Source organism: Corvus cornix, chromosome Z (genome assembly GCF_000738735.6).
Source record: "Corvus cornix cornix isolate S_Up_H32 chromosome Z, ASM73873v5, whole genome shotgun sequence".
NCBI lineage: Eukaryota > Metazoa > Chordata > Aves > Passeriformes > Corvidae > Corvus > Corvus cornix.
Window position 1 is genome coordinate 50,268,893 of NC_046357.1, and position 15,982 is coordinate 50,284,874.

A 15,982-nucleotide genomic window follows, 5' to 3' on the forward strand; every position below is an offset into this window, starting at 1 on the left:
ACAAAAAAAAAGTCTATATTTACTCAGAGATTGTGTTCCATCAAGATGGTACTATACTGATATACTATACTGGACTGAATTGTAATGTAATTTAATTCACTTGATTTAATGTAATTGAATTAACAGAAAAGGCAAATTGAAAAAATTCAGTAAACTAATTTTTAAAGACTAAGAAATAAGAAGTATTGGAAAGGGAAGTTATTACACTATTTTTATGAAAGACCTAGTACTTTACAACATCCTGATATTAAAAAATAATGCTATGCAAAATTCAGTTACTGTGTTTCAGGTTAATAATCACCAGATGCAAACCCTTTAAACTGTGAGGCACTTCTTTTATGAATTATTACAATGGTTGAGAGAGACTAGCATTAATGATAGAACTATAATTTGTAGCTTGAACTAATCTTAAATGCACATGGAAACCTGAAGGAGCTAAATGAAACTAAAGTTACCTCAAGAGTGAAATGATAAAATACACAGTCGTGCCACCTATGTGCATACTGAGAAAATGTCATCATTTCCAAGACTTCTCAGATAACTACTGCTAAGATTTTAACAGAAGATGTGTCTGTGTTAATTATCCCCACAACTTAATCTTGAATGTACTGATAACGCAGTAAATTCACGGTGGGAGGGGTTGGAAATCCACACATGCATTCTTCAAACTCCTTCCAAATCCAAAGCAGCTTCTTTTTACTGATTGTTGCTGCTCATGCTTATTTTGCAGATCAAATTCTGCCTGTTTGCACAACTTTTTGGGTTACGTTGTTCTTGACTACCCTGAAGTCTCAGTTACTCTTCTGGGATGTTGTACAAAGGTTATTCAAGGCACTATCATGCTACAACATCTGTATCTTGGGGCTGAGGAAGAAAAAGGGGGAGGGGGAGAAATGCCTTTAGCTCTGGGTTTTCTCATGAGGAGTGTGACTATTACAAGCTTGTATAAAATTCAATGTGCATTAGAAAATGAGGTGTTTTCAACCTTGTTTTATATTGGATCATTAAGAGAAGAAAACCACTTGACAAGAAAACATGTAAAATACGTTTCTCATTTGCAGAGACCACGCTTCAGCTTTGCTAGTACCATATTTAATATGCTTCCAAGGCTAAATATTATTAAAATCCTCGCTTTGCTCCTGCTTTAATAGCCATAACACTTTGAGATGTCAGATGCATCTTTTAGTCAGAATTAGAGAGACAAAAGCTCATTTAGAGATTGTTTCATACTAAAATAGGTGGTTAAGAAAGGTTGAATCATACTTTTGACTGAGACCAACATAAGTATGTTAAAGGCTTAATGTTAAGCCTGTCACAGTACATCTGTGTCACTAGACTCAGTAGTGCCAGGAAATTTTCTGGGATGCTGTAGCTCAGTCATCTGTACAGGTAGTTGTTAGAACAGTTGCTGGCACAGATTTTGGCCTGTGCTCACTTCAGGAGCTGGCACGGTATCGTTTCTGGTGGGCAATTTGGATGTAATCAGCGGGTTACGGAGTTTAGAAGGTAAATAATGTTGATGTAATCTGTTCTTTGCAAGCTGGCCCCTGTGCCAGGGATCAGTCCTTGGGATACTTGCTAGGAACACAGGTGAAATTTCAGGTGAGATTTGATCCCTTGTATGTGCAATGAGAAGAATTAAACTTTGGGAAGAAAAACATGGTCCCCCTTCCAACTTTGGGAGCAATCTAGGAACTTTTGTTTAACAGTTCTCCTGCATTCCCTCCATGCAATCGTCTAACTGGCTCTAAACTGGTAGGCTCTAAATGGCTACCAATAGTCACATTCATCAACATTTTTTAAGTATGCAGATTATAGATGGTGGTGAAGTTCTAGCTATACATCTTGATTCACTCATACCTTTCTTTATTAATAAAGTAGATGATGAACATTACTTAGTAAAATTGAAAAAAACCAAGTACAGGAGTCTCGGAGTCCTTGTTCTGTATCTTCCCATGGAATAATTCCACATGCAAATTGTTTATATATGTGTGTATATCAATTAGATGGATACGATGTAGAGCTAAAATATAATTGCATTGAGGGCCTACCCTTAAAAAAAAAAGGTTTGAGTTAACATGTTCCAATTGCAAAAATCAGTATATGATGTTTAAGCAGACAAAGATGTCTTTCCCTTGAACCATGTTTGGTAACACAGCTAATAACCGTAGCAAGTTAAGAGCTCTTAATGGGAAACCTCAAAGAAGAAAGAGCTCCAAGCGAAACTACACAGTAATACTGCTAATGCAGAGGCTAGCCAGCACTTTAGCTTTCTCATATAAATATCATAAATTGAAAAAAACCCACAAACTTATGTTCAAGTGTCTTTCTCGCAGAGAGAAATGTCAATATTTTATATTTTGTTTATAGCACACACATGGTGTATTAATGTCCCACCAAAACTGGATCAAACTGATTTCTTCCAAGAGTCCTTTCTGTACTGTGTGATTTAATGCCTCACAGCTCTTCACTGCGTGGTTTGGAGTTTGTTTTGACCTTCAGCAGAGCACATGCCATTTACTAGTTTTTGGTGTTTTCAGTGTATGACATGATTTTGGATGTGGTGTCCTCATTTCACTCATGTTTTACTGCACATTTTTAGTCTGAAGATGGTGTTTAGCTGCATGATGTTTGATACAGTTTGTTCTCAAGATTTTTTTGAGAATGGCTGTGCATGCAGCAGTTTTTCATGTAAGATCTCTTATGTACTGAGTGATCAAGGTTATATGACTGAGGAACAGCTGCACTGATACATTGACTCATGACAACATTGAGTCATATAGTCCCAAAACTTGCACTACAACTGCAGATCCAATTTTTCTCTGTAGAGCCCTCTCTAAAAACATCAGAAGCTTAGGTGAACAGAGACTTTCAATAAAGAGATGACTTAATAAAAGGGGTGAAAGTCATTCTATCTGGAGGAGGAGGTGTAAGTACTCATTATGGTATTGAAGTGCTATCGCCTGGCCGGGCTAACGCACCAAAGAGACACAGCATTGTTGTTTGCCACAACAGTCTGGTCATTCAGACCTTGGATCGCACCTTCAACTAGCTCACAATTTTTATTTGGAGTTACAAGATGTAAAATAAAGTACAGTCACAAGCTCCATTTGCAGGCCTAGTACATGGTGCAAAGTCTCTTAATGCTGCAGTTTGTTAATTCCATCAATCTTACTTGAAGATTTTCCTCAATAAAACATGAGAGAAACCTTGTGAGCTGCACCCCAGTGGTAGACAATGTGCCAATAAGTGCTTGAGCACTTTGCTGGTAAGTGTATCTTGGAGTTAGATGTCATGTCAAATGATTGCTTGATCTGCTCACACCTGTCTTCTGGGTAATAGTGGAGTGCTCAGGCATTTGTACATAAAGCAAAGTTTTTGTGGTTAAATCCCAAACTCCTATTTTCCAAGAAAAGGTTTTAATACCTTGAGAAATACATGTAATAGTTAATTCCTGCAGGGGTATGATTTCCAGCAATAAAAGTGCATAAAATCCTGCAGTCTCCTTTATAAGAATCACAGCTGAGGATGTGAAAACAATCTCCATGCTGTGTGGATTTCAATGTTCTCTTATTTTGAATTTTCAGTGGAAGTTAACTGCTGTATGTGCTCAGCTCCTTGTGCCATTTCTGTTGCTAGGGCAGAAGCAAAAGCACAAGTTGGAGGGGCATAAATATTATTCCTAATGGTGTTCAGGCAGCCACGTAACCAACTGTAGAAGTTTTGAGGATCAAAAAGGATGTTGAACAATTCAAAATTAAAAGTGTAACTGTATAAACTCTAATAAACAGCAGCAGTTGGAAACTGCAGTAAGTAGATCCATCCAGATCCCTTACTTGTAATAGAGGGAGGTGTAAAATGTCCTTTAACTTCTACTAGCAGTACTTAACTAATGATCTCATCAACACTGTTGAAAAGGAATCAAAGTACTGAGCTGTCAGTGGTTAACAGCAGTGGCATAACACTTTTTTCCCCTCTGGATTTAAATACAAGAGAAAATGCCACCAAGCACAGGTGTACAAATAAGCAGAGAAATGTAACTGCTGGAAATTAGTTTCTATCTGATCCTATGAATATCAGAATAAGATAAAAAGTATGTGAAAACTCACTGTTCGTTTCACAGCCCATTATTGTGATCCTTAAAATTTATTCTTGTGAGACATTTTATTCCTTTGGGCTGTATTTCTAATAGCCACCAAAAGAATGTGAATTCTGCCTTTGAAATAAATGACAGGATATTTCACACTAATTCTAACTCTTTGTAACATGCGGCAGTTTTAATGGTGCTGTATGAGACTACTCAGGCAAGTACTGGAAAAAGGTGCTACTTGCCCATACAATCTTTTGAGACCGCCAACCAAGAGCTGAAATAGACCGGAGGCAAATTTCATTAAGAAATAAGATGTTCATTCTTCATTGTGACTTTTAACAAGTTACTAAGGGAGGTGATGTGTTTGTTCATTACCTGCATTTGTCCCAGGAAGACTGGACATGGCTGCTGAGATCAGTGCCACGGTTGTGTTTCAGAGATTTGGGATAGTCTTAGGTTCTCTCAGACCTTAAAAAATCTCGATACTGAAGTTTCCTCTCTCACACACATACCAACAATTATTTAAAAAACCCGATAAGGTGGGGTCTGATTTGTGGGTGCCAGGAGAGGTTCTGTAGTGGTGGCTGAAAATGTACCCTATTGGGTACATTGATTGGTATTTCACTCCAGTGCGCTAGATCTCAGCCCCATTTAAAACTGGGAAGGTACTCCTGACTGCAGTGAAACCAGAAATTCATTCTTGAGCTATATCTACTGTATTAATGGCGCTTCTTTTTGTCATGCCTGTACTTTTATGTACAGGTCAGGGAGAGGGAAGAGAAGGCAGGAGTGCTAAAAATCCCTCAGTGTAACTGTCTGTGAGGGAAATCACAAGCTGCCGGTGTCGTGAGCACCTTTGAGCCTCAGAGCTGCAGCAGCCCACACCACCGGTCTGCTTACTTCCAGCTCCACAATCACAAGGCAGACCTAAAGAGCTGAACCTTTATTTCTTTTTTAGAAAGAAAAGATGGATTTTCTTAAAACACAATTCTATGGTGTATAGTGAATTCTGTTGCCAGAATTCATGACCAGTGTATTCACAGCTGAAGTGTAAAGGAAGATGGCTGGCAGGGCAACTGCTTGCTCTGCTGCCAGCACGTAGGTTTGACAGGCTGAGGAGTGATAGGACAGTCTGTTGTCTTAGCACGGTGTCTTGTCCCATTCACTGTGTTTCTGAGTGTCCTCCTGAGTGGAGGTTACGGCAGCCCTATGTGACTAATGTGACTTCAGAGTCCATTGGCTTTCAAGAAACAGCACTTTCAACGAGCAGGCTGTCTGTAGCCAATCTCCAGCAGGAATCTACTGTGTGATTTAAATAGCCGCGTGTCTTATTTTGCTTTTCAACAGCGCTTTCAGATTTATTTTTCAAACCAACATGTAAGTAACGGAGGCAGCGGCAGGCTGCGCTCCCTCGCAGAGGGAGAGAGATGCTTTTCGCCCGGCAGCGACAGCCACTTCTCCTCCTGTTCTCCCCCCGGGGATACCGGAGCGCCAAACGCCCGCTGGCCCGACCTCGCCCGTGCCGCCCGGGCTCCGGAGGGGCAGCAACAGCGGGCGGTGCGAGGAGCCGCTGCAGCCGCCTCCGGCTGCCCCCGCCCGCCGGGATCGGTGGCCGCGCTCACGGGGACGGGCAGCTAGCCGCGGGCCCGCCCGCCGGGGCGGTGGTAGGCTCCCGCCGTGCCTCCCGGCGCATAAAGGCAGGCGGCGGGGGCCGGCCAGGGGCAGCGGCTGGCGGCGGCAGGGGAGCGACCGGCGGTGATGGAGCAGCCGGTGCAGACGGAGACGTGGAAGGCGCGGAGCCTGGAGGAGCTGGTCCGTATCCTCCATCAGATATTCGCCGAGGACAAAGTCAGCGTGGAGGAGGTCCAGGCGCTTATGGAGTCGTACGAGAGCAACCCCGAGGAGTGGCTGCAGTACGCCAAATTCGACCAGTACAGGTAGAGAACACCACGGAGCAGGGAGCCCCCGGCCGCGCAAGCGGCGCCGGCGTCGGGGCAGAGCCGCGGACGGGGGACTGGGATCAGCGAGGACGCGGAGCGAACCCCTCCTGCCCCGCCCCCGACTCCCCGGAGCCTACAGCCCCTCCGGCGGCGCCGAGGGGGCGAAGGGCAGAGGCCACGGGGCGGAGGTCCCGGGGGTCCGCAGCGGGGCCGGGGCCGGGGGCGGGGAGCGGGCGGGGCGGCCGCGGCCAATGGCGGCCCCGGGGCACGGGCGGGCAGCGGTCCCGCACCCGGCCCGCGCCCCCCGGCCGCCCCGCTGCCTCCGCTCCGGCCGCCGCGGTGGCCCGAGGAGACACAGCGGTGCGCCGGAGCCACCGAAATGAGCGAATAAACACGTAAAACAAAGCTGGGGGAAAGGGCCCGAGAGAAGCGCGGCGGCGGCGCGGATTCTGCGCGGGCGCTGCGGAGGGGGCGCAGAGGGAGCCGCGCACGGGGCGTGCTCGGTGTCTGCGGCAGAGCCGGTGTCCGTCTGCGTGCCCTGCCTTACCGGCGGGCTGGGAGCCGCCTGCCCCGTGCTCCGGCGTAGTGCAGATCGAGGCTTTCTGCTGCTCACCAGGTGGACGGAAAATACCTGTTGGGGTTTTAACTTCCCCTTGATCTGCTAACAAATTATTTGTTTCTTCCTCTGTTGGCTTTTTGGTCTTAAATTTCAAGATAAATACATTTTATTCGAGTGTTTTCTTCAAAAAACCTCAAACACCCCAAACCCCGAAACTTTTCCTTTTAACCGTGCCATTGTGAAAGTGTCATTCTGGCTTGACATTTTTTTAGCCTCCTTTCACCTCACTTTGACTATCTTCCATTCAGAACAAATCATGAGATTTGTAACAGAGCATAGGAAACTAAGAATCAGAAAAACAAAGTGTGTTAACATTGGAAGTATGCATGGCAACCTTTTATTTATTTATTTATTATTCATTATTTATGTATTTATTTTTGTCCAGCCAGACCTGTTCAGAAATAACAGCACTTGCAAAGTCCTGTCAAATGCCAGCATTGATTACTTATTTTTTGACATCATAGGAAAAATATGTCTGCCTAATAGATGTAGAGGTTGTGGATGCAGTGAGAGGTAGTGTATAGATACACACGTTTGCTTTGGAAGTAGTTTGTTATGAGCATCCTTTGTTGAGTAAAATCAAGTGGTCTTATGGGGACACTAATTTGAAACCATTCAGTTGACATCTGTGCACTTTCTATGTGCCCTTGCTTGCATTTTGCAGGTGAGACTGAGGTGTACCATCATAGGCATAAATATTTTCTTTACTTGGCAAAGTGGAAGTACTCATGACTACTGCTAAAATTAAATCTGAAGGTGCCGCTGAGCTACTTGTACTACAGCATCAGCCCCAGATCAGAAGAGTCACACTATGGGAAGCAACAGAGTAAAATCCAAATCCCTTTTCTAGTGAACTTTTCAATAGAAAATGATCAGCAGCTCAGGGGAGGCTTATAGGAGAGTAAAAGGAAACAAACATACAATGTTATTTTAAAATAATATTTGCTCCAATAAACTTTATTTAGAAGTAGATGCTGGCAAAATTTCCCTCACAGGTGCTTTATCCACATAACAATGCTACAAGACAAGACATGGAACTTTCAGGAACAGAGTGGGAGGACCATGTACAGAAGTCTGACATCTTCATTATTTGTTATTTTGGCTTTGTACAAATGAGTTTAGAGAAGGAAAGCCAAGAATATTAGAAAAGGAACTGCAGAAGAATGTAACAATTTATTTTTCTTGTTTCATTGCAGTTCTCTGTTTCTAATTATAAGCCAGCTGCTGAAGTGACTTCATTCAATAACCATTTTGACTTGATCCTGTCTACCACTCTAGTCTGACTCACAATTCCCAAACTCCTAGCATCTACATAACTCAAAAGAAATATGATTCTAAAATATTAGACATGTCCTTCCTTTTCCTTTCCAGAGAAAGAACTCTTACCAAAAAAAAGCAAAACTTATAAATACAATTTCATTTTTTCTAAGTAAAACTCAGATTTCAAGAAAACAGAAGAAAAAGGGGTTTTGTATGTCACAACCTTCTTTCATAAATATGTTTGTATCATTTTGTCTTTTACAGGCATATTAGTACAGTAAAGAGCAAACACTTTGTATTTCAGGTATACAAGAAATCTTGTGGACAATGGAAATGGAAAGTTCAACTTGATGATCTTGTGCTGGGGTGAAGGTCATGGCAGGTTTGTATCCAAAGACTATGATTTTAGCAAACATATAAATCCCCCATGTCATTCACTGTCATACAAAATAGAGGGAAAAAAAAATCAGCCCTGTGGGAGCTATCAGAAGGTGTCTGGAAAGTAAAAAGTGCAGAACTCTATTAGTACAGCAGTCCTGAATATCTGCTGTAACTTTTGCAAGTTTATACTTCATGGCCATTTTTAAAGCACTCTTTCATAAATGCTTTGTTTTTCTACAAAAGCTAAGCTTCCCTTCTTTCAGAGAAAGTTTTTAGTCCCAGAGATACAGTGATTGATATGACCCTGTTCAACCTGTCCCATAGAACAGACCCATACAACACTCAACCTCAGAAGCAGGACTAGGTGCAGTTTAAATACTCTTTGTTTTCTCAGGGTGTTTAAATCTGCCTCTGTGGCAAGATGAAAAAAGTAGATTTGGATTAGGACTGCAGATGGCAAGGAGGGAACCCCTTTCCAGAACTGCTTGGCTTTCTGTAGGTTCATACATCCCATGTCCTCCTTCAAAATTGACCATACTGCTGATGTGACCTCCTGAGTTATGTGCATAGACTGTACACTTGGTTGTCTGATCCTACCCAATGTGAGGGCAGGATCTGTCTCTTGGAGGGTCTTTCACCCTCCCTTTAGCCCAAGAGTGTGGGCTAAAGCAAAAACTGCAATAGCAAGATATGCAGGTTTTGACTGAATATTCTCACACCATGAATATTTAGACTGAATATTTCTAAATAGAATATAGACTGAATATTTCTAAATAGAAAACCTAAGGAGATGTTGGAACACCTTTTTGTTTGTTGCAATTGAACATTTACAGTATTATTTAGGGGATGCCATAACATGATACTCAGAGCAATATAGAAACTGAGCTCACCACCTCTACTCCTTCTGGGCTATTCCCACACTGCCTGTAATTTATGTCAAGCTGTGTTCAGGTTGGATGGCCATTTGCCACAGCTAGACTGAGACGGGTTGTTTTTGCTTCCTACAAGAGGAGGGTCAGATTTTCTCATGTTTTTTGGAAGGACCATGACAATGTGGCATTTGTGAAGTGTTCTGTGCCTGAAGCAACTTCTGCTCTCTTGGCATCTCAGTTTGTAAGAAATCCTAATATTTGTTTACTAAGAACAGTAATGTACAAGTACCAAGTTTCTGATTGAAACTTATTAGTGCTGTACTTCGGAGGGTCAAATTCCCTCTTTTCCCTTGCCCCTGATGAGTTCTCCCTTTGTCCTAATCGCATTTACTCCTATAACAGTTAATCCTGTTCTTAAAAAAATTAATCCAATACTAAACTAAATATCTAACCCGTATGTAATCTCTAAATGTAGCAATTAGAACATGCTTCAGAGCAAGAAGAGAGATCAAGAAAGCAAACAAATCCTACTAGACTCTGTTGGGTTTTAACATTAAAATGCCAGTGAAATTAATATCTTAATGTAGCTGGTTGTACTTAGTACTATCAGAGTGAGAAGTACAGCATTTTTTTCTTTGACAATGCCTGTGCATCCCAGCAGTAAAGGGGGCATAGAAATTAAGCAGAATTAGCTCATTTCTTCATGTTTTGGGAGCGAGCATGGTGGATTTGCAAAGATCATGTATACTTGCATGATTATCCCAGCCTCTGCGTGGGATCATGATGGAAGAGTAGAGTTTCTGTGAAGAGTTTTTGTGTTCTGAAGAAATTTTGAGCTGTACTCCTTTTTCCAGACTTCCTTTGTATTTCTCCATGTCAAAGTCATATTTTGACCAATACCTGACTCGTCTCCAAATCCCACTGTATGTGAGCTTATCTAAATATATTTCTATAGTAGCAGTTTTAAGTAGACAACCCTTAATGCATGTCCCCTGTGCAATGGAATTTCATTCTAAGGCTTTGTCCCCATACGATATGCAACCCTGTCTGTCTTGCACTGAATTTAAAAATGAGTATCACACTGAGTTTGGTTATTCTTTTTACATATATAGCAGTATCCATGATCACACTGACTCACACTGCTTTATGAAGATCCTCCAGGGAAATCTAAAGGAGACTCTGTTTGAATGGCCTGAGAAAAAAGGGAATGGTGAAATGACTAAGAAATCAGAACGAGTTTTGAGGGAAAATCAGTGTGCCTACATTAACGGTAAGCTATTGAGCTTGTTTTGACAGCTATTTGTTCATGACTCTTATTCCTAACAGAAGAGTTCATCTGCTCTCTAGTCTCCTACCTTTAACAGTATAATACTTACAGCTTTATGCACAGTTTAAGAAGGTAACTCTTTAGATTCTTCATAAACCTGTATTTAGATTCAGTAAAATAAATCATCACAACAAAAACGTGCTTTTAACACACTCTTAAAACATTGTAGCAATTGTTCGATAATGTAATATACTGTATATCTCCTCTAGCCCGAGCAGCCTTTAGCACTGTGCCCCAATGATTATCTGAAATTGCTTGTAAACATAAACTTGAATAGCATTTTCTAAGAAATAAAAGAAGCAAAGTTTAGATAGCTTGATCATCTTGCTCTCCCTGCCCCCCCCCCCCCCCCCCCCCCAAAGAAATAATGCTTTTGCTCAGTCATGGAAAATCTATGTTGAAAATGTAAAAGCTGTCTATGAAATAAATTGACCAGCCAGGAACAGAAACCTGTAACAGTGCTACTTATTGTCCAAATCAACAAAAGACTGTAGTGCTGAAGTGCAGTGTGAGCAGAACTGAAATTGCCAGTCTATGAAAAAAATACACAGTGTTGAGAAATGACTAAGACTCCATCAGTAAGGCTCTTCAAGTACCTAAATCAATGCCATCATCACATGTATCTGTAGCTATTACCACCTTGTACTTTGCTGGACGCCATCCTGGAGTTGCCATCTGAGTGTAATGTGTGCTGGTGCTATGAAAGACACTGCACACCGTGCTGGATCACCTTGAGTTCAACCGAACAAAGGTGAAGCAGCAGAGAAGGAGGTCACCTGCCTTTTACATCATGGGTTAAACACTGGAGAACACACCTTGCGGGGCTGACCTTGGGAGCTTCCCAACTAGAGTAGCCTCGTGTTGGGTTATGGACTTAGCCAGGGTGAGGGCACTGGGGGGCAAGACTGGTGTTCTGCAGCCCTCTGCTGAAGCTTTGCCATGCTAAATGAAAACACAAAATTGATAGGGCAGGAAATGCAAGAAGGGGCTTGACACATCTGGTGATGCTCCCATGCCAGGTATGTGGGTTCTCAAACTCAGTCAGGTTTTCCTACATATGCAGTTGTTTCCAATGCAAACAATTACAGACTGCGTGCATCTTATCCAAAGCTTCCTTGGTTGTTTAAAACAAATTTGGTATCTAGTTCTCTGAGGCTGTTTGGATGTCTGCCATGTTTTGTAACAGATGTTTTGGTTTAAAAGTAAGGCGTTAAACAAGCAGAAGGAAAACACTGACAGTGTGTTGATTGCCATAACTGCATCAATAGCAAGTGCCTTCATGATTCTACTGCATGCTTCTTGGTTGCTCTTGTGTGTAAGGGTTAGAACCCACTAAACTGTTTATTTGAGTTTCCCGTTAGATGAGCACAGATTTAGGACTCTCCCCCCAGATGCTACATCCTCTGTTAAGATAAAGTATATTAACAACATTTAGGGCTTACAGTCAAAGTTAAGAGTGTACTCATCACTCTCAGGGTACCATGGCTATGTTGCACAATCCAGGTCCAGGTATTGTATAACAAATTCAAGTACAAAGGCCTGAGTTGTTTTTACAGCAGGGTCATAAACTTACATTCAAAGTCTCTCTTAAGTAACTCAAAACCTTCATTTTAGTGTAGAATGGACATGGTTTGTTTCACAGATGTGATTTTTCATACCTTACATTTTTATGTAATAGTTTGATTTCTACTCCACCAGTGCAGAGTGACCACACAACATACAGTGCTTTGTTTTACTACGTCTTCAATTATGCTTACTATTCAGTCATGAGTGGAAGTATGCCAGTCACTATTGATTAGTCACCTTATTGGAAAGAGAGAACAAATGGAAAACGTGTTCTCCGAACCAATGAACTGGAAGGATTAATTAGGAAACAGATGCCTGCGGTAGAAGACAACCATATCTCTGCCCATAAGTCCATGCCCCAAATGCATGTAGCTGACTTTTATTGTGACTGACATCCCTGTTACTTGTGAAGAATTAGCAACACCAGAAGCTTTTGTCCCCTTCCTGCTTTTGGAGCATGTATAGCAACAGCTCTCCTAGGAAAGTAGATGAACTTGAAGTCCTTTGGGAATGAGAGCTAGAAGATTACTTACAGTAATGGTCTTCTTTAATTTTCTTGGGATTTCGGTTGGCCTTTAGCCTGTGGTGGATAATCTAGAAATTACATGAACTGTGGAAGGCAATAACACATTTTGAATTACCAGTGTAGATTTAGGAATCTGTGCTAGAGAACAGCAGTCAAATTCCTTGTACTGAGTTACTTGTTGCCCATATAAGTGTGGGCATGCCTAATTGCTCATGAGTTACAGTTTAAAAAGCATTTTTTTCAGGCAGTTGAGATCTCATTGGATCTTCCTGCTAACACATCTTCTCGTTTTGTGCCTTTGCTGGTGTAGACTCCATTGGCCTGCACCGTGTGGAGAACATAAGCCACACAGAACCTGCTGTTAGTCTGCATTTGTACAGCCCACCCTTCGACACCTGTAACACCTTTGATCAGAGGACTGGGCACAAGCACAAAGTCACGATGACCTTCTACAGCCAGTTTGGAGAAAGGACTGTCTGCGTAAGTACGAGATGAGACACTCCTCCCCTGGCCCTGGGCTCTGAACCCTGTGAGGATGGGCCCAAAGGGCTGCCCATCTGCCTGCACAGGCTACAATGACACTGCCCTGGCACAGGAAGAAGGATCAGCACCTCTTCCCTTCCTGGGCCATCCCTGTCTAGGATCAGATAAAACCTGTTTCCAAGTACTGTCTGATTGGTAGAGTTGAACTTCCCTTGTGTGGAGTTCCCCATTTTGTAGTCTACCCCTTCTTTGTCACATCAGGAGATCAGTTCTGAGCAGAGAGGAGGATTAATGAGACCTCTGCTACTAGTTAAGCATCTTCAGGCAGCAAATGATGGCAAACGCAACCTGGTCAATGGAAAATGTGAAGTAGCTACGTTGTTTTGGCCAGCTTTAGTCAGGTGTAACATTTCCTGCCTAAACTGTTCTGCCAAAAAGGATCGCATTTCAAGAGGTTTTAAACCTTGTAGCTTATTGTAAATACTTCTTTGATCAATTCAATTCTTCAGAATCACTATTTTCACAGAGTAAGACTTGCTCTGAGGGTGAGAGTAGGCTGGTTGTCTGTTGTCTGCATTCTTGAGCAATGGCGTAAGATTTTATTTGGATAGGAAAGAAATCTTAAGAAAATTTTTGGGGCAACCAAGCTAGGACATCTGGGAGAGGTTAACAGGGTTTCAACACTATTCTATGCACTGGGAAAAATAACTACTTACATGTGGAGAAAAGACTGATTCTGGATGTTCAGCCACAGAGGTTCAAACACTGTTTAGTTTTGTTCGATACTGAACACATTAATTTTTCATTGAAGCCAGAAATTCAGTGCTCAGGAGTTTCCTAGAGTGAGTCTTTAGTCAGATCAATTTAAAGTTTTATACAGTTGACAAGTACCATGTAAATTATTTCTTTGAAGCCTGTCACATTACCAAACAGCTGAAACACAAATTTTGACCTTGCCAAGTTTGAAAGGTCCTTGAGAAAGTAAATTTGAATTTACAGTTCAGATTTTAAAGGGTAATTAATGTGGAAGAATTCTGAACAAAATTCATGCAACGATTCAGTGTTTGCTTGCTTTTTGTTTTAAATCTTTACTGGATATGAAGTACATAAGATAGAAAGTGAGACTAGATATTTTGACTTGGACTCTTTCCCTACTCTGATCTGTACTCATCTGGCAGTGTTTTCACCATTTGTGGGAAAGTGGATCTGGCTTACAGGAAAGAGCTAAATTTTAATCATTGGGTCTCTTTCATGAATTCCTGTAAATGGAATTCCATTAAGGAAGAAAGTGGTAGCAAGTCTGGACCATCTAGCTGTCTAAAATGCCTTCATGATACAAAAACCTTCTGGTCTCAGTGACTTGGTTTCTGGAAAGCTGACTGGAAAAGCAAACTTTCTTCTGCTTACCAGATCACAGAAGGACATAGGCAGGCAGAGATTTATAAATTATAAATACCAAGAGAGTAATGTAAAGTATATTTGTGTATCTTTTATGAGTAAGATCTGCCTAACAAAAGCATATTCAGTGCTCTTTGTCTTAATTATTTTACAGGTAACACATGCAGGTAAATCCCTAGTGACTCCTGGCATCTGGCCATGATGAAGTCTTGATTAACTAACTCTCCAGGAAATACGCAATAAGTTATTAGGCTTAATAATAAAAATATTAAGTGTGTCAAAGGACTTGCCTATGGGAGTGACTGCATGGTTCAGGTACAAACCATGAGAATACTCATAGGAAAGTTCCCTGAGGGAAAACTGATTTTGTCTTGGGTGTCATAGCACACCAGTTCCTTCTGCCAGGAATTTTGCAGCGGGAGGCAGTATCTCTTTGCAGCCTGTCTTCCAAGCTGGACATTCGAGCAGTTTCTGTCAAAATGAAGTAGAGCAGACTACTGGGGAGAGAAGACAGCCTGAAGGAGGAAGCACTCCTCAGCAGTCCTTTCTGCCATGGGCTTACTCATGGTCACCCAGAGCCAATGGACAGGGTGACTTTGTCAGGCATGCAGTGCCTTCTACAAAACTCTGGCAAGGAGCACTGAAAATATATGCTCCAAGTATGTTAAGGTGCTGAGCTACTCTGAGAACAAAGGTCCATGATGAGACCATGAAATAGGCAGTGACCTTCTCTTTCCTTAAAGCAACAACCTCTCCTCTTTCCTTTTAGGCAACAGGAGCGCCACAGGAGAACAACTGAGAAGCACCAGCATGCATTTGCATAAGACCTGCTGAATGTTTAACTGGGGACAGAAGACTTGCATGGCTAAGGTTGACAGCCAGATCAATTTCAATACTTTGTCCATTGGAGTACACTAGGGCAGCTTCCAGACCGCACGCAGTTTCCTCGAGCAAATGCCAATTATGGGACACTAAGCTAACTAGTGCCATAACCTGCTTCAGAGGTTAGGTGCCTTTTCCTAGGCTCCTGTTAGAATTAAATAGTTTGTCTTCTAATTCTAGTGCCCTTTAAACTCCACCTTGGATATCAGAAATAGGGTTTTTAAACATCATCTGACAGTTCTCAATAGACCTATGGGTATTTATGCTCTCAATGTAATTAGTAGCTATATAAACTTCTAAGCTTCCAGTCACTTGTACCTATGGGTAGCACAGTAGATACAACTAACAGCAGCGCCTTTTTTTTTTTTTTAATTAAATCTTTTAGGTTTTAATGCTCTAGGCCATCTTGATAGTTTTGTGCATTTTTTACTTTTTTTTTTTACAATTTGATTTGTCAGATCCTGTTTTAAATAGGAACAGAGAAATTCTTCATGCACGATGATTTTTAAAACTGATTGCACAGAGATTTGGCTTTTAAGAAGACTAATCGTACTTAATTCAGCTAATGTCCAGTTCCCAAAGTATTCTGTGTAGCCAATGAAGAAGAAAACTGAAATAAAACTGGATTTGTGCACAGA

At 41.8% G+C, this 15,982-nt stretch overlaps 1 protein-coding gene across 1 annotated transcript; it reads left to right on the forward strand.

The window, feature by feature from the left end:
* The first annotated feature begins 5,796 nt into the window (after nucleotides 1–5,796).
* On the forward strand, nucleotides 5,797–15,982 carry CDO1 (cysteine dioxygenase type 1). Its single transcript, XM_039567805.1, has 5 exons — nucleotides 5,797–6,027; nucleotides 8,214–8,291; nucleotides 10,275–10,432; nucleotides 12,892–13,061; nucleotides 15,232–15,982. Exons 1-5 carry the CDS (start codon nucleotides 5,849–5,851, stop codon nucleotides 15,259–15,261), a joined length of 615 nt encoding a protein of 204 aa, XP_039423739.1. The 5' UTR covers nucleotides 5,797–5,848; the 3' UTR covers nucleotides 15,262–15,982.